At 34.8% G+C, this 19,961-nt stretch overlaps 5 protein-coding genes and 1 pseudogene across 8 annotated transcripts; all 6 read left to right on the top strand.

The window, feature by feature from the left end:
- Nucleotides 1–1,616: 1,616 nt before the first annotated feature.
- LOC105634914 (boron transporter 4) lies at nt 1,617–6,292 on the top strand. 3 transcript variants are annotated; one of them, XM_089715690.1, is made up of 15 exons: nt 1,618–1,889; nt 1,982–2,551; nt 2,743–2,848; nt 2,938–3,020; nt 3,136–3,328; nt 3,416–3,554; nt 3,647–3,812; nt 3,906–4,072; nt 4,161–4,334; nt 4,425–4,520; nt 4,739–4,855; nt 4,939–5,258; nt 5,343–5,622; nt 5,712–5,849; nt 5,972–6,292. In XM_089715690.1, the coding sequence occupies exons 2-15, from the start codon at nt 2,248–2,250 to the stop codon at nt 6,002–6,004; spliced, it is 2,316 nt and encodes a 771-aa protein (XP_089571816.1). In that variant the 5' UTR covers nt 1,618–1,889; nt 1,982–2,247; the 3' UTR covers nt 6,005–6,292. The 3 variants fall into 3 exon arrangements, with proteins under 3 accessions (XP_089571821.1, XP_089571816.1, XP_089571819.1); XM_089715695.1 differs by lacking the exon at nt 1,982–2,551 and having other exon boundaries at nt 1,617–1,889; XM_089715693.1 differs by lacking the exons at nt 1,618–1,889; nt 1,982–2,551 and having other exon boundaries at nt 2,736–2,848.
- Nucleotides 6,293–6,426: 134 nt separating this feature from the next.
- Nucleotides 6,427–8,120, top strand: LOC149499388 (transcription termination factor MTERF8, chloroplastic-like). The gene has a single exon (XM_089715700.1). It carries the CDS (start codon nt 6,782–6,784, stop codon nt 7,997–7,999), a length of 1,218 nt encoding a protein of 405 aa, XP_089571826.1. The 5' UTR covers nt 6,427–6,781; the 3' UTR covers nt 8,000–8,120.
- Nucleotides 8,121–8,316: 196 nt separating this feature from the next.
- Nucleotides 8,317–10,536, top strand: LOC149499387 (boron transporter 4-like; annotated as a pseudogene). The gene is made up of 7 exons (XR_016318557.1): nt 8,317–8,647; nt 8,738–8,833; nt 9,052–9,168; nt 9,252–9,571; nt 9,655–9,930; nt 10,034–10,171; nt 10,278–10,536. The product of XR_016318557.1 is annotated as a boron transporter 4-like (transcript).
- Nucleotides 10,537–10,705: 169 nt separating this feature from the next.
- On the top strand, nt 10,706–12,444 carry LOC149499386 (transcription termination factor MTERF15, mitochondrial-like). Its single transcript, XM_089715703.1, has one exon. It carries the CDS (start codon nt 11,027–11,029, stop codon nt 12,239–12,241), a length of 1,215 nt encoding a protein of 404 aa, XP_089571829.1. The 5' UTR covers nt 10,706–11,026; the 3' UTR covers nt 12,242–12,444.
- A 2,220-nt stretch (nt 12,445–14,664) lies between these two features.
- LOC149499385 (transcription termination factor MTERF15, mitochondrial-like) lies at nt 14,665–16,650 on the top strand. The gene has a single exon (XM_089715707.1). It carries the CDS (start codon nt 15,142–15,144, stop codon nt 16,351–16,353), a length of 1,212 nt encoding a protein of 403 aa, XP_089571833.1. The 5' UTR covers nt 14,665–15,141; the 3' UTR covers nt 16,354–16,650.
- Nucleotides 16,651–18,803: 2,153 nt separating this feature from the next.
- On the top strand, nt 18,804–19,504 carry LOC149499384 (transcription termination factor MTERF15, mitochondrial-like). The gene is made up of 2 exons (XM_089722665.1): nt 18,804–19,370; nt 19,466–19,504. Exons 1-2 carry the CDS (start codon nt 18,804–18,806, stop codon nt 19,502–19,504), a joined length of 606 nt encoding a protein of 201 aa, XP_089578791.1.
- Nucleotides 19,505–19,961: the final 457 nt, after the last annotated feature.

Below are 19,961 nucleotides of genomic sequence, written 5' to 3'. Positions count from 1 at the left end.
TTTTCCTTTTTTTTTAAAAAAAAATTGATTGAAAACACAAATTTTTACAAGCTATTTTCCATCACAAAGAAATTATCACTATATGGTCCAACTTTCCCACTAGAGAGTTGCTATGGATGCATTAGTATAATTTATATTTTCTTTTCAAAATCCGAGGTAATTTAATTGCTATTTTGGTATTTTCTTCAAATTTTCATTCCAAGTCGTGTAAACCACGTATACATATATATTGCCATCAATTTTGAAAATACAATGCGTGGATAGAAAAGTTGGAAGCTGAGAGGGACAAAACTATAATTGATTGGCTGCAATTGGTATGTACTTGTAAACCAGAAAATCTTATGAAAATGGGCAGTTTGGCTGTGTTTGTATTATCAACTTCATCCACCGAAAATGAAAGGATTGATGAATGGTGACCAAAATATATTTTGTCTTGTATCATCAACCATCCTTTTCCTTGTGTTCGTCGATTATGTTGACTCATTGATATTGGTATATCGTTTGAATGGTACTATGCAAAGTTTTTTCTATGTCATATATTAAACTCAATTCTATAATTATGCATGCTAAAATTAGTGAGCGAGAGTAATATTCATTCTGTCCATAAATATAATTCATTAAAAGAAAAGGGATTCGGTACTATTTTTTTTTAAGATTGAGCTACGTAATTGCTTATAACATCAGAATCAATTTCTAAATATAAAGATTTGTCTTCTCCCCGATTAAATTGATTGATTTTTTAATTACGTAATTAGTTGTATTTTCTTATTAATAATTATATGCTTGCGTACAAAACAGACAAGAAATACCATTGCCATTATCCTTGGATTCTTGTCTTTTATTCTCTAATGACAGTTAAGTCTGTAATACAAAAATAATATGATTTCTTTAATATATGTTTATGGTTAGAAATAGCTTACGTTTCTTTGGTTTGGAAGGCATATTGTATTGTACTGATTTGATGGATATTTTTATTGAAATATTTTCTAACAATGTCGAATTATGTATTAGCAGATTATAGATTTTGACAATTTTAATGTTTTTGCTTTGTCATGTTATATGAGTTGGAGTAGAGATTTTGACTGTGGGATAGATAATTGGTGTAATAGATAAATGGATTTGGTAGCTTAAATAGAGTCATCAGACAGTTCTAGCCTATAGTTTCTCAAATTTAATTATTATACATTCAGCAATATTATACTTTCTTCTAAATAAGCTCAATCGATACATCGCATTGACTTATGTATAATAATATCATTCTGCGTCAGAAACTAATCCTAAAAATTAAAATCTAAAAAATAATGAGAGTTGGGAATAAGCATAATCGTCGTTTGGATATATAAATTGATACTTAAAATAAACTTTATAAAAAAAATATAATAAGTCTTACGAGCGGATCTTTTATTTAAGGATTAAAGTTCTTTCTACTTAAACCAACTCTCTATAATTAAATATTTTTAATATTACTTATATATGTTATTCAAAATATAAAACACCTTATATATACTTATTTTGCAACGTCAGGGACCTGAAGTGTCACTTGAGCATTTGCTGGAGGCTAAAAACCCTTGTGATTTAGGATCCAAATAACACCAAAAAGGTGGAAGATACCTCCTAATTTTACTCCCAAAAAAAAAAAAAAAAAAAAAAAAAATCTTACCACTCGGGGGTCACTGCTAATTTTGTTTTATACTATGGAATGACTTAGCGACAATGGAATTGACTCACGGAAAGAAAGACCACCCAGAAGCTCCGGCTTCCCAGCTGATACTTTATTTAAGAAGTAGACCAGAAGAGTGCAAGGAACACGCTCGTAAACTGATCAGGTTCTTGAAGTCTACTGTTCAATTGAGCGAGCATTGAACACTTACGGGAAGAACCTATCAAAGGTTAGTTTCTTATTCTATGCCTATTCTGTTTGTATGAGCTATTTCTGATTCTTCTCATCTAATTTGACATTCCTGCTGCAACTTCTTTTTAGACAGAAGTCAGGAAGCATGGGAATTTCAGATATCTAATGAATTTTGGGAACTGCTATAATACAATGTTGTTAACTGAAGATTCATAGTGCTTGCAGAGAATCGACATAAATTTAAGTCTTTTATTTTATTTATTTATTTTTATTGGAGAATTTAACAATCTATACAGTTGCAACATTCATTGGTTGAACTTGGCGCCATATAACTAGAAGATGCTGCTATTCATGGGATAACAGCATTTAGAATTTAATCGTTCAACATAATTTGTATGCTTCCCCTGTGGGCTGTAATGTCTTTTAACGGGCTTTATAACGGATGTACTGCTCTTAATGGGCTTGAAACTGCAGCCAATCGTGCAGAGCGGAGGTCTTATAAAGACGTGTTTGGACTTTCTTTTATGTTTTCTCCGTCTCTATATAATGAAACAGAGCCTCCTTTTCTGCACCAGCAAGGAGAAAGATTTCACATCGCATTCCACATTTCTCTAACCGAAATAGGTTGTATTTTCCTTAGTAAATACTGGAAAATTGCCGATAGGATAGAAAAAAAAAAAAAAAGCCAAGCGCCCTCCGGTAATACTTCTCAGTTACATGCATGATTTTATTTCTTGTTTCAACAGTCTTGAGTCAAGACTTGGTTGTTTTATGTTAATGTAACATTATTATTATTTTTTGTTTCATGAACAAAGTGAATCTTTTTGTTTCATTATTACTGTATAATTTGCTTTCTTGATTTAATTAGAGTACCATTTTCTATATGGCAGAGATGGAGCATATTAGAACTCCATTTAGAGGAATTATAAGCGATGTTAGAGCAAGAACACCTTATTATAAACAAGATTGGATTGGTGGCATTCGTTCAGGACTCGGGTACCTTTGTTTGAATCTTTCAAATAAGCAAACTACAATAACCAAATTCTTGAAAAAAATATATTAATTTTCCTTTCATTTTATTGCAGGATATTAGCACCAACAACTTATATCTTCTTTGCTTCTGCCCTTCCTGTTATTGCTTTTGGCGAGCAACTCAGTAGAGACACAGGCAATTTTTTTTCATTTCTCTCATTCTTTTTCTTCTTCTTTTCCTTTTTCGTTTTCTTTTTGTCTATTTGATAAGTTCTAATGTAACTTATTTGTATTTTTTTTCTCTCCTGTAGATGGAAGCTTAAGCACAGTAGAAACATTGGCCTCTACTGCTCTTTGTGGTATAATACACGCGATACTTGGTGGGCAACCTCTTTTAATTTTAGGAGTTGCAGAACCAACTGTAATTATGTACACCTACTTGTACAATTTTGCCAAAGGAAGAGAGGACTTGGGACAGAAACTTTTCTTGGCTTGGGCTGGATGGTACAGTGGACTGACCTCTCAAACCTTTTAAAAAATTAGTTGCCTTGGTTTTTATTTGATTGTTCAAATTTAATGTAACTTTTGCAGGGTATGCGTTTGGACATCCATTTTGCTGCTTCTTCTTGCAACATTCAATGCTTGCACTGTAATAAATAGATTTACAAGAATTGCAGGTGAACTCTTTGGCATGTTGATTGCTGTTCTATTCATGCAAGAGGCTATTAAAGTAAGTTAACAAAAAAAAAAAAAAAAAAAGGGATTCTAGTTCATCAAATTATTGTTTGGTTAGTTAATGTAAATGGTAAAATTTGATAATAGGGAATGGTCAGTGAGTTCAAAATTCCCAAAGATCAAGATCCAACATTAGAGAAGTATCAATTTCAATGGCTTTATGCTAATGGATTGTTGGGTATAATTTTCACTTTTGGCCTTGTTTATACTGCCTTAAAATCCAGAAAGGCAAGATCATGGTGGTATGGAACAGGTAATTATGAAGCAAAATTTTTTTTCTCTGAAACTAATTAATAGCTTTTTTACATATGAAATCTGAAAAAGTTATCAAAAAATTTCTGTGTAGGGTGGTTGAGAAGTTTCATTGCAGACTATGGAGTTCCTTTAATGGTTGTGGTATGGACATCACTTTCATTTAGCACACCAAGCAAAGTTCCCTCTGGAGTCCCTAGAAGGCTCTTTAGTCCTCTTCCATGGGAGTCTGCATCCTTAAGGCACTGGACTGTAATTGAGGTATTGAAAAATTCAAAATTAACTGCTGCTTTTCTGGTTTTAGATACCTGAGGCTAACTAGAAATTTAATTGCATAATGAATCTTCAGGATATGGGAAATGTTCCTCCAGCATACATCTTTGCAGCCTTTATTCCTGCTCTGATGATAGCAGGACTTTACTTTTTCGACCACAGTGTAGCTTCGCAGCTTGCACAACAAAAGGAGTTCAATCTTAAAAATCCTTCTGCATACCATTATGACATTTTATTGCTAGGATTTCTGGTACATGCCTATATAGTACCTTAAACCGTCTATTTTCCTATGCTTTCTTCCAAAAACCTATATTCAATTATTATCTAAATGGTTTTCCAGACTTTGCTTTGTGGATTGCTTGGACTACCTCCTTCTAATGGAGTTCTACCCCAGTCACCGATGCACACAAAGAGCCTTGCTGTCCTAAAGAGACAGGTAACACCACAACAAATAAAAGATTTAACATAGTTTGATACATGTTAGAAGTAATAATTAATAACATATGAAATGTTATTGAAAGGTTTAGGGTTATGGTGTGTTTTTGCTAATGCTTATTAGGATCCAGTTTTTGTCTTTTAACTACTCAATGGAGTAGTTTCTTATAGTGTAAGGTCCATAAATTATACTTCTTTAATCGGTCTAATAATATGCAGTTGATTCGGAGGAAAATGGTTGAAAGTGCTAAAGAAAGCATCAAACAAAAAGCTAGCAACTCGGAAATATATGGCAAGATGCAAGCTGTATTCATAGAAATGGACAGTAGTCCAGCTGTAAGTCCAAATGTAGAATTGCACAAGTATGTCCCCAGTGTATCAAACAATTTCTAATACTCAAAGTCTGCATTTAACTGCAGATTTCAGTAGCTAAAGAGCTGGAAGACTTGAAGGAGGCAGTGATGAAAGGGGAAGACAAGGAAGAAAATCCTAAAGATGCATTTGATCCTGAGAAGCATATTGATGCTTACTTGCCTGTTAGAGTTAATGAACAAAGAGTGAGCAATCTTTTGCAGTCGCTTCTAGTAGCAGGATCAGTATGCGCTATGCCTGCAATAAAGCTAATACCTACATCAGTTCTTTGGGGATACTTTGCATACATGGCTATTGACAGTTTACCTGGAAATCAGTTCTGGGAAAGAATACTACTTCTTTTCGTCATGCCTGGAAGGCGCTACAAGTAAAGTTTTTTTAGTTAAATATTTTATTGCATATGGTTTCTTGAAGTTAGTATATATGTTTGCTGATAATTTTCTTTTGACAGGGTGTTGGAAAGAGTTCATGCTTCATTTGTTGAATCAGTTCCATTCAAGTACACTGCTATTTTTACACTCATACAGTTGGTGTATTTCCTGGTCTGTTTTGGTGTAACATGGGTTCCAATAGCTGGAGTTCTGTTTCCATTGCCATTCTTTATTCTGATTTGGATAAGGCAGCACATATTTCCTAAACTGTTTAGTCCTCATCATTTACGAGAACTAGATGCAGCTGAATATGAGGAAATTACCAGAGCTCCACGATTATCTTTCAGCCTTTCTTTGAGAGTATGTCCATCTGTTTATTCAATCTTTAGTCTATATACACATTCTTCTGGATTAGTACTAATTTTGTGCATTTTCTTTTTAATTATCAGGAAAATGAAGCAACTGGTTTAGGAAATGAGGAAGGGAAAGTCCAAGTGTGTGATGCGGAAATGTTAGATGAGCTAACTACTAGCAGAGGGGAGTTCAAAGTTAGAACCGTAAGCTTCCATGAAGAAAATCGCAGTCAGGTTAGACAATTTTTCTTTTTTCGCTCTTTCTTCATATATATATATATATATATATATATATATATATATATATAATTCTTTACTGACATTTTCATTTTTACATGTTCATATCTTTACTGCAGATTTATCCTGAGGAAATTACTGAAGAACAGTGAAATAATAACAATTGGCAAGCGAAGACAAGAAGTAGGAGAAAGTAAAACAAAACAAAAGAAAAGATTTTGGAGCTGCTAAGAAAAGATGATTATTGTAATTTGTACAGAATCATTTTAAACTTTTCTTTTCTTTTTCCAGTTTTTAGAATTATTGCTGATATGTGATGGTTTGGAATTCGTCATTAGTAGTTGTAGATGTAATGACAAATGCAATGACAAAGGCAATCAACTGCGAAATGATAAAAAAATGTAAAATTACATTGAAAATTGATTTCTCCTCTTCACTCTCGCTCTCTTTTGCAACTGCATATCCCTATATATCATTTTGTAACTGTTTTCCATTACAAATAATTTTATTACAAATGAAAAGCAACAACAACAGTGAAATCAGTTCAGGGAAAGAAATGCAGTTTCGGTTCGAGTTGGGCCTGGTATTATGCTGACCCATGCTGGACTCAGCCTCTAAAAGCACCAGCTAACTGAAAACGGCAGCGTGTTTGAGTAAATATAATTGATTTCTCCTCTTCGCTCTTGCAACTGCAAAACCCTAAAACGCTTAAGTACCGTGACCTATCTTGAACTGCCGGAATGGAGGCAGAGCAGGCAATATTATGGCTCTTTTGATGTTAAATTCTCAGAAAGTTTCGTATTGCTGAATGGTTTTCTGGGTAAAAATCGTATTTTCGATTTTATAGCTCACTGATTTACAAGGCAGATAAAGCAAAACGTCCAATTCCAGCTGTTTCCCCTCCTAAACTCGGTGAGTTGGCCTTTCATATGATGTTCCGTTTCTCCAATAGAAGATTGGCGTTAAATGATTGGAGTCGTGCGCTGTTAGACTCGAACAGTGCCCAATTGGGTATTATTCATTTTAAAGCACTGGTTACAATCAGGTATTTCTCATCTAAATCTAATACACACTCTTTTACAGTGTCATACCTCATCAACTCATGTGGCTTATCCTCACAATCTGCTAAACGTGTTTCAAAGAACGTAAATTTTGAAAACTCTGAAAGACCAGATTCTGTCATTAGTCTTCTCAAAGACTATGGACTCACCAAATACCAGATATCTCAAGTTATTAGGGGACAGCCCAAATTGATTTTATTCGATCCCGTGAAGACAATATTACCAAAGATTCAATTTTTACGTTCTATTGGGGTTTCTGGCTTAGACCTTCCGGTGATGATATCTAAGAACCCAGTTTTCTTGTCTGGCAGCTTGAACAATCTTTTGATCCCAGTTTATGCTGTTATTAAAAGTTTGTTATTTTCTGATGAGAAAGTGCTTATTATATTGAAACGCATATCAGCATTCAATATGTGCTATGTCAAGGAACACTTGCCTGTCAATTTATCAGTCTTAAGGGAGCTCGGAATGCGTCAATCTACCATCTCTATTTTGATTACCAGTTGCCCCAACACTGTATGCACAAATTCTGAAAAGTTTAGTGAAGCTGTCAACAATGTTATAGGTATGGGATTTGATCCTCTGAATCTTTCATTTGCCGATGCTCTTCGAGTGATAATTCAAATGAAATCCAAAACATGGAAGCGAAAAATTGATGCTTACAGTAGGTCGGGTTTTTCGGAAGAAGAAATATGGTCTGTTATCAAAAAGCGTCCACTGTGTATGGGTTACTCAGAGAAGACAATTATAAAGAAGATAGATTTTCTTGTGAACAAAATGGGTTGGCAGCCTGCAATTGTTGCAAAATATCCAGTTGTTTTATGTTATAGTTTCGATAAGAGGGTTGTTCCAAGGTGTTCAGTTTTAAGAGTTTTGATTCTGAAGGGTTTGATCAGAGCAGAAATCAGTTTAGCTTCTATTCTTGGATATTCTGAAGAAAAATTCTTGGACATGTTTGTGATCAAGTATCAAGAACAAGTACCTGAATTCTCGGATGTTCTTCTGGGGAAAATTGATATTGTCGAACTTGGTTTGAGTTTGATGAAGAATTTGGGGGATTCAGCTGTAAAGCATACAGAAGTTTAATGTAAACCGGACACAATATTGCATTAGCTTGACTGAAATGAGGTTACTTTTTCTAATTAACTTGTAATAGGCGAGTCTATCAATTTATTTGTTAATAAGAAGATTCGTGTGTCTTGTACTAGTAGTATCCTCTCCTTGTTCAAGTTCTCCCTAAGCTTTTGCTGTTATTTATGTCTTAAGTTTCTCGTTCTGTAAATGCTTTTTAGTCACCAAAAATTTTTATCTAAAAATGAACAGCAAAGGCCATGTTATTTGAAATTAAACATTGTCAATCCACAGACATGTTATGATCATTAGTTTTGGTTCTTCGAGTTGGGCCTGGTATACCCATGCTGGACTCAGCCTCTAAAAACTGTTTAGTCCTCATCATTTACGAGAACTAGATGCAGCTGAATATGAGGAAATTACCAGAGCTCCACGACTATCTTTCAGCCTTTCTTTGAGAGTATGTCCATCTGTTTATTCAATCTTCAGGATATGGGAAATGTTCCTCCAGCATACATCTTTGCAGCCTTTATTCCTGCTCTGATGATAGCAGGACTTTACTTTTTCGACCACAGTGTAGCTTCGCAGCTTGCACAACAAAAGGAGTTCAATCTTAAAAATCCTTCTGCATACCATTATGACATTTTATTGCTAGGATTTCTGGTACGTGCCTATATAATACCTTAAACCGTCTATTTTCCTATGCTTTCTTCCAAAACCCTATATTCAATTATTATCTAAATGGTTTTCCAGACTTTGCTTTGTGGATTGCTTGGACTACCTCCTTCTAATGGAGTTCTACCCCAGTCACCGATGCACACAAAGAGCCTTGCTGTCCTAAAGAGACAGGTGACACCACAACAAATAAAAGATTTAACATAGTTTGATACATGTTAGAAGTAATAATTAATAACATATGAAATGTTAGTGAAAGGTTTTTGGTTATGGTGTGTTTTTTCTAATGCTTATTAGTATCCAGTTTTTTTCTTTTAACTACTCAAAGGAGTACTTTCTTATAGTGTAAGGTCCATAAACTGTACTTCTTTAATCGGTCTAATAATGTGCAGTTGATTCGGAGGAAAATGGTTGAAAGTGCTAAAGAAAGCATCAAACAGAAAGCTAGCAACTCGGAAATATATGGCAAGATGCAAGCTTTATTCATAGAAATGGACAGTAGTCCAGCTGTAAGTCCAAATGTAGAATTGCACAAGTATGTCCCCAATGTATCAAACAATTGCTAATACTCAAAGTCTGCGTTTAACTGCAGATTGCAGTAGCTAAAGAGCTGGAAGACTTGAAGGAGGCAGTGATGAAAGGGGAAGACAAGGAAGAAAATCCCAAAGATGCATTTGATCCTGAGAAGCATATTGATGCTTACTTGCCTGTTAGAGTTAATGAACAAAGAGTGAGCAATCTTTTGCAGTCGCTTCTGGTAGCAGGATCAGTATGCGCTATGCCTGCAATAAAGCTAATACCTACATCAGTTCTCTGGGGATACTTTGCGTACATGGCTATTGACAGTTTACCTGGAAATCAGTTCTGGGAAAGAATACTACTTCTTTTCGTCATGCCTGGAAGGCGCTACAAGTAAAGTTTTTTAGTTAAATATTTCATTGCATATGGTTTCTTGAAGTTAGGATATATGTTTGCTGATAATTTTCTTTTGACAGGGTGTTGGAAAGAGTTCATGCTTCATTTCTTGAATCAGTTCCATTCAAGTACACTGCTATTTTTACACTCATACAGTTGGTGTATTTCCTGGTCTGTTTTGGTGTTACATGGGTTCCAATAGCTGGAGTTCTGTTTCCATTGCGCTTCTTTATTCTGATTTGGATAAGCAGCACATATTTCCTAAACTATTTAGTCATCATTTACGAGAACTAGGTGCAGCTGAATATGAGGAAATTACCAGAGCTCCACGATTATCTTTCAGCCTTTCTTTGAGAGTATGTCCATCTGTTTATTCAATCTTTGTTTATTCAATCTTTAGTCTATATATACATTTTTTTGGATTAGTACTAATTTGTGCATTTTCCTTTTAATTATCAGGAAAATGAAGCAACTGGTTTAGGAAATGAGGAAGGGAAAATCCAAGTGTTTGATGCGGAAATGTTAGATGAGCTAACTACTAGCAGAGGGGAGTTCAAAGTTAGAACTGTAAGCTTCCATGAAGAAAATCGCAGTCAGGTGAGACAATTTTTCTTTTTTCGCTCTTTCTTCGTATATATATGTATATGTATATATAATTCTTTACTGATATTTTCATTTTTACATGTTCATTTCTTTACTGCAGATTTATCCTGAGGGAATTACTGAAGAAGAGTAAAACAAAACAGAAAAGATTTTGTAGCTGCTAAGAAAAGATGATATTGTAATTTGTACAGAACCATTTTGAACTTTTCTTTTCTTTTCCAATTTTTAGAATTATTGCTGATATGTGACGGTTTGGTATTCCTCATTAGTAGTTGTAGATGTAATGACAAAGGCAAGCAACTACGAAATGATAAAAAATGTAAAATTACATTGAAAATTGATTTCTCCTCTTTCCTCTCGCTCTCTTTTGCAACTGCATATCCCTATAAATCATTTTGTAACTGTTTTCCATTGCCAATAATTTTATTAAAAATGAACAGCAATAACAACAGTGAAATCAGTTCAGAGAAAGAAACGCGGTTTCGGTTCGAGTTGGGCCTGGTATTATGCCGACCCATGCTGGACTCAGCCTCTAAAAGCACCAGCTAAGTAAAAACGGCAGCGTGTTTGAGTAAATAAAATTGATTTCTCCTCTTCCCTCTTGAAACTGCAAAACCCTAAAACACTAAGTACCGTGACCTATCTTGAACTGCCGGAATGGAGGCAGAGCAGGCAATATTATGGCTCTTTTGATGTCAAATTCTCAGAAAGTTTCGTATTGCTGAATGGTTTTCTGGGTAAAAATCGTATTTTCGATTTTATAGCTCACTGATTTACAAGGCAGATAAAGCAAAACGTCCAAGTCCAGCTGTTTCCCCTCCTAAACTCGGTGAGTTGGCCTTTCATACGATGTTCCGTTTCTTCAGTGGAAGATTGGCGTTAAATGATTGGAGTCATGTTCTGTTAGACTCAAACAGTACCCAATTGGGTATTATTCATTTTAAAGAGCTGCTTACGGTCAGGTATTTCTCATCTAAATCTAATCAACACTCTTTTACAGTGTCCTATCTCATCAACTCATGTGGCTTATCCTCACAATCTGCTAAACTTGTTTCAAAGTACGTAAATTTTGAAAACACTGAAAGACCAGATTCTGTCATTAGTCTTCTCAAAGACTATGGACTCACCAAATACCAGATATCTCAAGTTATTAGGGGACAGCCCAAGTTGATTTTATTCGATCCCGTGAAGACAATATTACCAAAGATTCAATTTTTACGTTCGATTGGGGTTTCTGGCTCAGACCTTCCGGTGATGATATCTAAGAACCCAGTTTTCTTGTCTGGCAGCTTGAACAATCTTTTGATCCCATTTTATGATTTTATTAAAAGTTTGGTATTTTCTGATGAGAAAGTGCTTATTATATTGAAACGCATATCAGCATTCAACATGTGCTATGTCAAGGAACACTTGCCTGTTAATTTATCAGTCTTAAGAGAGCTCGGAATGCGCCAATCTACCATCTCTATTTTGATTACCACTTCCCCCAACGCTGTATGCACAAATTCTGAAAGGTTTAGTGAAGCTATTAAAAATGTTGTAGGTATGGGATTTGATCCTCTGAATATTTCATTTGCCGATGCTCTTCGAATGATAATTCAAATGAATTCCAAAACATGGAAACAAAAAATTGATGCTTACAGTAGGTCGGGTTTTTCGGAAGAAGAAATATGGTCTGTTATCAAAAAGCGTCCACTGTGTATGAGTTTATCAGAGAAGACAATTATAAAGAAGATAGATTTTCTTGTGAACAAAATGGGTTGGCAGCCTGCAATTGTTGCAAAACATCCAATTGTTTTAAGTTATAGTTTCGAGAAGAGGGTTGTTCCAAGGTGTTCAGTTATAAGAGTTTTGATTCTAAAGGGTTTGATCAGAGCAGAAATCAGTTTAACTTCTATTCTTGGATATTCTGAAGAAAAATTCTTGGACATGTTTGTGATCAAGCATCGAGAACAGGTACCTGAATTCTCGGATGTTCTCCTGGGGAAAATTGATATTGTTGAACTTGGTTTGAGTTTGATGAAGAATTTGGGGGATTCAGCTGTAAAGCATACAGCAGTTTAATGTAAACCGGACACAACATTGCATTAGCTTGACTGAAATGAGGTTACTTTTTCTAATTAACTTGTAATAGGTGAGTCTATCAATTTATTTGTTAATAAGAAGATTCGTGTGTCTTGTACTAGTAGTATTCTGTAAATGCTTTTTGTTCACCAAAAATTTTTATCTAAAAATGAACAGCAAAGACCATGTAATTTGAAATTAAACATTGTCAATCCATAGACATGTATGGTAATTAGTTTTGCGTTGCTTTTCTTAATCAAAGGGAGGATTTTGTACAGAACCACTGCTTTTCTTTGGGAACTTTTTCCAATTAATTAGGTTGGAATATTGAACTCGCAATAATCTCATAATTTTTGAGAGGAAAATCACAAGTTAGGAGGGAAGCATTGTCGGTTCGAGTTGGGCCCGGTGTATACCCATGCACTCAGCCTCTACAAACTGTTTAGTCCTCATCATTTAAGAGAACTAGATGTAGCTGAATATGAGGAAATTACCAGAGCTCCACGACTATCTTTCAGCCTTTCTTTGAGAGTATGTCCATCTGTTTATTCAATCTTTAGTCTATACATACATTTTTTTGGATTAGTACTAATTTTGTGCATTTTCTTTTTAATTATCAGGAAAATGAAGCAACTGGTTTAGGAAATTAGGAAGGGAAAGTCCAAGTGTGTTACGCAGAAATGTTAGATGAGCTAACTACTAGCAGAGGGGAGTTCAAAGTTAGAACCGTAAGTTTCCATGAAGAAAATCGCAGTCAGGTAAGATAATTTTTCTTTTTTCGCTCTCCCTTTATATATATATATATATATATATATATATAATTCTTTACTGACAATTTCATTTTTACATGTTCCAATCTTTCTGCAGATTTATCCTGAGGGAATTACTGAAGAAGAGTGAAATCAATATCAACATGAAGTCGGAGAAAGTGAAACAAAAGAAAAGAAAAGATTTTGGAGCTGATAAGAAAAGATGATTATTGCAATTTGTATAGAATTATTTTCAACTTTTCTTTTCTTTTTCCAATTTATGGAATTATTGCTGATATGTGATGGTTGGTATTCGTCATTAGTAGTTGAAGATATGTAATGACAAATGCAAACAACTACGAAATGATAAAAAATGTAAAGTTACATTGAAATTTCATGAAAAAGAACTGCCACAAGGTGAAGATTTTGACAAAAAATTTAACAGCAAGTTGCGGTGAGAATGGAGAACCTAACTCGTAGAAACTGGATACAAATCATATGTCAATAATCTTTTGCCTTGTATTATTGCTTCCTTCTAGGTGGACCTTGTCAAAGTTGGTTTTGGTGGTCCCACTTAAATGGGACCCACATGTGCAAAAGAAAAAAAGAAAAAAAAAAAAAAAGGAAAACGTGTTATTTGGAAAAGAAGAAAAGTTGTCAATTTTCTTTTGACAAAGTATACAACTGCCTATAAAAAGAGGCAGACGAAGTTCATTTAAATACACAAGACAAATAGAGAGTGATAGCAATTGAGAGAGAGAGCAACTGTAAGAGAGAAAAATAGAGAGATTATGCAAGAAGAAAAATTAAGTTTAATTTTTCGGGTATTCTTGGATAGCGGGTTGTGAGTGTATGTAAATACTTTATTTATTTTTCTCTATAAAAGATATGTGGCAGTCCGGAGAAGTAGGCAAGATTGGCCGAACTCCATTATCAAATTGTGTGTTATTATTTTCTTTTGCTCCCTCATAAATCTAAGTTATTGGGGATTTTGCGTAATTTTTTTCAACAACTGGTATCAGAGCCGAAGGTTTCGGCAGGTCCAGCTGGTCAGATAGCGGTACCAGATCCGTGGATATATTTTGAAAACAAATATACCACGACGATAAGAAAATTACGATGAGTTCATCGGTGCTATACGCTCGGAAAGAAGTTGTAGATCGACTTAGTGGTGAATAGTAAAACAATCGACTTAGTGGTGAATAGTAAAACAATCGCTTAGTAGTGAATAGTAAAACAGTAACTCAAAGTTGGTTGTAAACAGTACTATTGGCGTCGGCGTATACTGATACTATTCAAATATATTAGTACTATTTACGTATACTGATACTATTTATGTATACTGATACTATTCACGGATACTATTCACGTATACTAACAATCAAGGTGAAGACAGACTCGAGTGGGAGCAATAGCTGCAGATGAAGGAGAAAGTAAAACAAAACAAAAGAAAAGATGATTATTGTAATTTGTACAGAATCATTTTGAACTTATCTTTTCTTTTCTTTTTTCAGTTTTTAGAATTATTGCTGATATGTGATGGTTTGGAATTCGTCATTAGTAGTTGTAGATGTAATGACAAATGCAATGACAAAGGCAATCAACTGCGAAATGATAAAAAATGTAAAATTACATTGAAAATTGATTTCTCCTCTTCACTCTCGCTCTCTTTTGCAACTGCATATCCCTATATATCATTTTGTAACTGTTTTCCATTACAAATAATTTTATTACAAATGAAAAGCAACAACAACGGTGAAATCAGTTCAGGGAAAGAAATGCAGTTTCGGTTCGAGTTGGGCCTGGTATTATGCTGACCCATGCTGGACTCAGCCTCTAAAAGCACCAGCTAACTGAAAACGGCAGCGTGTTTGAGTAAATATAATTGATTTCTCCTCTTCGCTCTTGCAACTGCAAAACCCTAAAACGCTTAAGTACCGTGACCTATCTTGAACTGCCGGAATGGAGGCAGAGCAGGCAATATTATGGCTCTTTTGATGTTAAATTCTCAGAAAGTTTCGTATTGCTGAATGGTTTTCTGGGTAAAAATCGTATTTTCGATTTTATAGCTCACTGATTTACAAGGCAGATAAAGCAAAACGTCCAATTCCAGCTGTTTCCCCTCCTAAACTCGGTGAGTTGGCCTTTCATATGATGTTCCGTTTCTCCAATAGAAGATTGGCGTTAAATGATTGGGGTCATGCGCTGTTAGACTCGAACAGTGCCCAATTGGGTATTATTCATTTTAAAGCACTGGTTACAATCAGGTATTTTTCATCTAAATCTAATACACACTCTTTTACAGTGTCATACCTCATCAACTCATGTGGCTTATCCTCACAATCTGCTAAACGTGTTTCAAAGTACGTAAATTTTGAAAACTCCGAAAGACCAGATGCTGTCATTAATCTTCTCAAAGACTATGGACTCACCAAATACCAGATATCTCAAGTTATTAGGGGACAGCCCAAGTTGATTTTATTCGATCCCGTGAAGACAATATTACCAAAGATTCAATTTTTACGTTCTATTGGGGTTTCTGACCTTCCGGTGATGATATCTAAGAACCCAGTTTTCTTGTCTGGCAGCTTGAACAATCTTTTGATCCCAGTTTATGGTCTTATTAAAAGTTTGTTATTTTCTGATGAGAAAGTGCTTATTATATTGAAACGCATATCAGCATTCAACATGTGCTATGTCAAGGAACACTTGCCTGTTAATTTATCAGTCTTAAGAGAGCTCGGAATGCGTCAATCTACCATCTCTATTTTGATTACCAATTGCCCCAACGCTGTATGCGCAAATTCTGAAAGGTTTAGTGAAGCTATTAAAAATGTTGTAGGTATGGGATTTGATCCTCGGAATATTTCATTTGCCAATGCTCTTCGAATGATAATGCAAATGAAATCCAAAACATGGAAACAAAAAATTGATGCTTTCAGTAGGTTGGGTTTTTCGGAAGAAGAAATATGGTCTGTCATCAAAAAGCGTCCACTGTGTATGGGTTACTCAGAGAAGACAATTATAAAGAAGATAGATTTTCTTGTGAACAAAATGGGTTGGCAGCCTGCAATTATTGCAAAATATCCAGTTGTTTTATGTTATAGTTTCGAGAAGAGGGTTGTTCCAAGGTGTTCAGTTTTAAGAGTTTTGATTCTAAAGGGTTTGATCAGAGCAGAAATCAGTTTAGCTTCTATTCTTGGATATTCTGAAGAAAAATTCTTGGACATGTTTGTGATCAAGTATCCAGAACAAGTACCTGAATTCTCGGATGTTCTCCTGGGGACAATTGATATTGTTGAACTTGGTTTGCGTTTGATGAAGAATTTGGGGGATTCAGCTGTAAAGCATACAGCAGTTTAATGTAAACCGGGCACAACATTGCATTAGCTTGACTGAAATGAGGTTGCTTTTTCTAATTTAACTTGTAATAGGCGAGTCTATCAATTTATTTGTTAATAAGAAGATTCGTGTGTCTTGTACTAGTAGTATCCTCTCCTTGTTCAAGTTCTCCCTAAGCTTTTGCTGTTGTTTATGTCTTAGGTTTCTCGTTCTGTAAATGCTTTTTGGTCACCAAAAATTTTTATCTAAAAATGAAGAGCAAAGGCCATGTAATTTGAAATTAAACATTGTCAATCCATAGACATGTTATGATCATCAGTTTTGGTTCTTCGAGTTGGTCCTGTTATACCCATGCTGGACTCAGCCTCTAAAAACTGTTTGGTCCTCATCATTTACGAGAACTAGATGCAGCTGAATATGAGGAAATTACCAGAGCTCCACGACTATCTTTCAGCCTTTCTTTGAGAGTATGTCCATCTGTTTATTCAATCTTTAGTCTATATATACATTTTTTTTTATTAGTACTAATTTTGTGCATTTTCTTTTTAATTATCAGGAAAATGAAGCAACTGGTTTAGGAAATGAGGAAGGGAAAGTCCAAGTTTGTGATGCGGAAATGTTAGATGAGCTAACTACTAGCAGAGGGGAGTTCAAAGAACTGTAAGCTTCCATGAAGAAAATCGCAGTCAGGTGAGATAATCTTTCTTTTTTCGCTCTCTCTTTATATATATATATATATATAATTCTTTACTGGCAATTTCATTTTTACATGTTCATATCTTTACTGCAGATTTATCCTGAGGGAATTGCTGAAGAAGAGTGAAACCAATATCAACATGAAGTCGGAGAAAGTGAAACAAAAGAAAAGAAAAGATTTTGGAGCTGATAAGAAAAGATGATTATTGCAATTTGTATAGAATTATTTTAAACTTTTCTTTTCTTTTTCCAATTTATGGAATTATTGCTGATATGTGATGGTTTGGTATTCGTCATTAGTAGTTGTAGATATGTAATGACAAATGCAAACAATTACGAAATGATAAAAAATGTAGAGTTGCATTGAAATTTTCTTGAAAAAGGACTGCCACATGGTGAATATTTTGGCAAAAAATTTAACAGCAAGTTGCGGTGAGAATGGAGAACCTAACTCGTATGAACTGGATACAACTCAAAATTCTTTTGCCTTGTGTTATTGCTTCCTTCTAGGTAGGAGCTATTTTGAATTAGCTTTATCGCAATTGGGTTACTTTTTCTGATTAACTTGTCATAGCAGAGTCCATTAATTTATCTGTTAATAAGAAGATTCATCTTTGCCTTGTAGTAGTAGTATCCTCTCCTTTTTCAATTTCCCCATGTTATATATATATTGAGTTTTTTTGCCTTTTGACCGACGGAAATGAGTCAAAATAAAAATTGAAGATAACATTGAATTATTTTTTTCATATTTTATTTTTATGATAATTTTAAATGACAATCTATATATTTGGTCATAAATTAGATTATCATGAGGTACTTGATTTCTTGCGAAGAAAATTAGACTTAAATTATATATAAATTTCTCTGTTGGACTCAAAGAACCAATTTGATAAGAACTATCGATTATTTAAAATCCCTCCAACCAACTGTTTTATTATTCCTCTTTAGGAACCTTTTTCGATTAATTAGGTTGGAATATGAACGCCTAATCTCGTAAGTTTTTGAGGGTAAAACCACAACACCGAGAAGAAATGCTGTTTAGGTTCGAGTTGGACCTGGTATTATGCTGACCCATGGCTCTTTTGATGTCAAATTCTCATAAATTTTCGTATTGATGAATGGTTTTCTGGGTAAAATCGAAACGATTTTATAGCTCACTGACTTACAAGGCAGATAAAGCAAAACATCCAATTCCACCTCTTTCCCTGCTGAAATCGATGAGTTGGCCTTTCATACGATGTCCCGTTTCTTCAGTGGAAGATTGGCGTTAAATGATTGGAGTCATGTTCTGTTAGACTCAAACAGTACCCAATTGGGTATTATTCATTTTAAAGAACTGCTTACGGTCAGGTATTTCTCATCTAAATCTAATCAACACTCTTTTACAGTGTCATACCTCATCAACTCATGTGGCTTATCCTCACAATCTGCTAAACTTGTTTCAAAGTACGTAAATTTTGAAAACTCTGAAAGACCAGATTCTGTCATTAGTCTTCTCAAAGACTATGGACTCACCGAAAACCAGATATCCCAAGTTGTTAGGGACAGCCCAAGTTGATTTTATTCGATCCCCAGAAGATACTGTTGCCAAAGATTCAATTTTTACGTTCTATTGGGTTTTCTAGCTCAGACCTTCCGGTGATGATATCTAAGAACCCAGTTTTCTTGACTGGCAGCATGAACAATCTTTTGATCCCATTTATGCTTTTATTAAAAGTTTGTTATTTTCTGATGAGAAAGTGCTTATTATATTGAAACGCATATCAGCATTTAGCATGTGCTATGTCAAGGAACACTTGCCTGTTAATTTATCAGTCTTAAGGGAGCTCGGAATTCGTCAATCTACCTTCTCTATTTTGATTACCAGTTGCCCCAAAACTGTATGCTCAAATTCTGAAAAGTTTAGTGAAGCTGTCAAAAATGTTATAGGTATGGGATTTGATCCTCTGAATCTTTCATTTGCCGATGCTCTTCGAGTGATAATTCAAATGAAATCCAAAACATGGAAACGAAAAATTGATGCTTACAGTGGGTCGGGTTTGTCGGAAGAAGAGATCTGGTCTGTTATCAAAAAGCGCCCACTGTGTATTGGTTATTCAGAGAAGACAATTATAAAGAAGATAGATTTTCTTGTGAACAAAATGGGTTGGCAGCCTGCAAGTGTTGCAAAACATCCAGCTGTTTTATGTTATAGTTTCGACAAGACGGTTGTTCCAAGGTGCTCAGTTTTAAGAGTTTTGATTCTAAAGGGTTTGATCAGAGCAGAAATCAGTTTAGCTTCTATTCTTGGATATTCTGAAGAAAAATTCTTGGACATGTTTGCGATCAAGTATCAAGAACAAGTACCTGAAATCTTGGATGTTCTTTCGCGGAGAGGGGGGGGGGGGGGGTGTGGCGCCCAATTGATATTGTTGAATTTGTTTTGAGTTTGATGAAGAATTTGGGGGATTCGGCTATAAAGCATACAGCAGTTTAATATAGACCGGACACAACAGCCGTACATTAAAATTCTTTTGCCTTGTATTGTTGCTTCCTTTGAGCTGGCAACAACTTTGAATTAGGTTGACTGAAATGGGGTTACTCTTTCTAATTAACTTGTAACAGCCGATTCTATCAATTTATCTATTTATAAGAAGATTCGTCTGTGTCTTGTGCTAGTAATATCCTCCGCTTATTCAAGTTCTCCCTATCTTAAGCTTTTGCTGTTATATATGTGTTAGGTTTCTTGTTCTGTAAATGTTTTTTGGTCACCAAAAATTTTTATTTAAAAATGAACAGCAAAGACCATATAATTGTGAGATTTTTGTTTAGAAATGAAAATTGTAAGGACACGGCTCGCTTGCTCTTTGATATGATTGACAAAGCCTTTTTCCCAAGTTTCAATTTATACGTTCTGGTTCTACAGGGTTTCCAACAAAGACATTCCAGAACTA

Source organism: Jatropha curcas, chromosome 1, assembly GCF_041381405.1.
Source record: "Jatropha curcas cultivar XTBG-Jc1 chromosome 1, XTBG_Jcur_1.0, whole genome shotgun sequence".
Classification (NCBI taxonomy): domain Eukaryota; kingdom Viridiplantae; phylum Streptophyta; class Magnoliopsida; order Malpighiales; family Euphorbiaceae; genus Jatropha; species Jatropha curcas.
The sequence above is the reverse complement of the archived record's forward strand: the minus strand, read 5'-3'. Positions and strand labels throughout refer to the sequence as shown.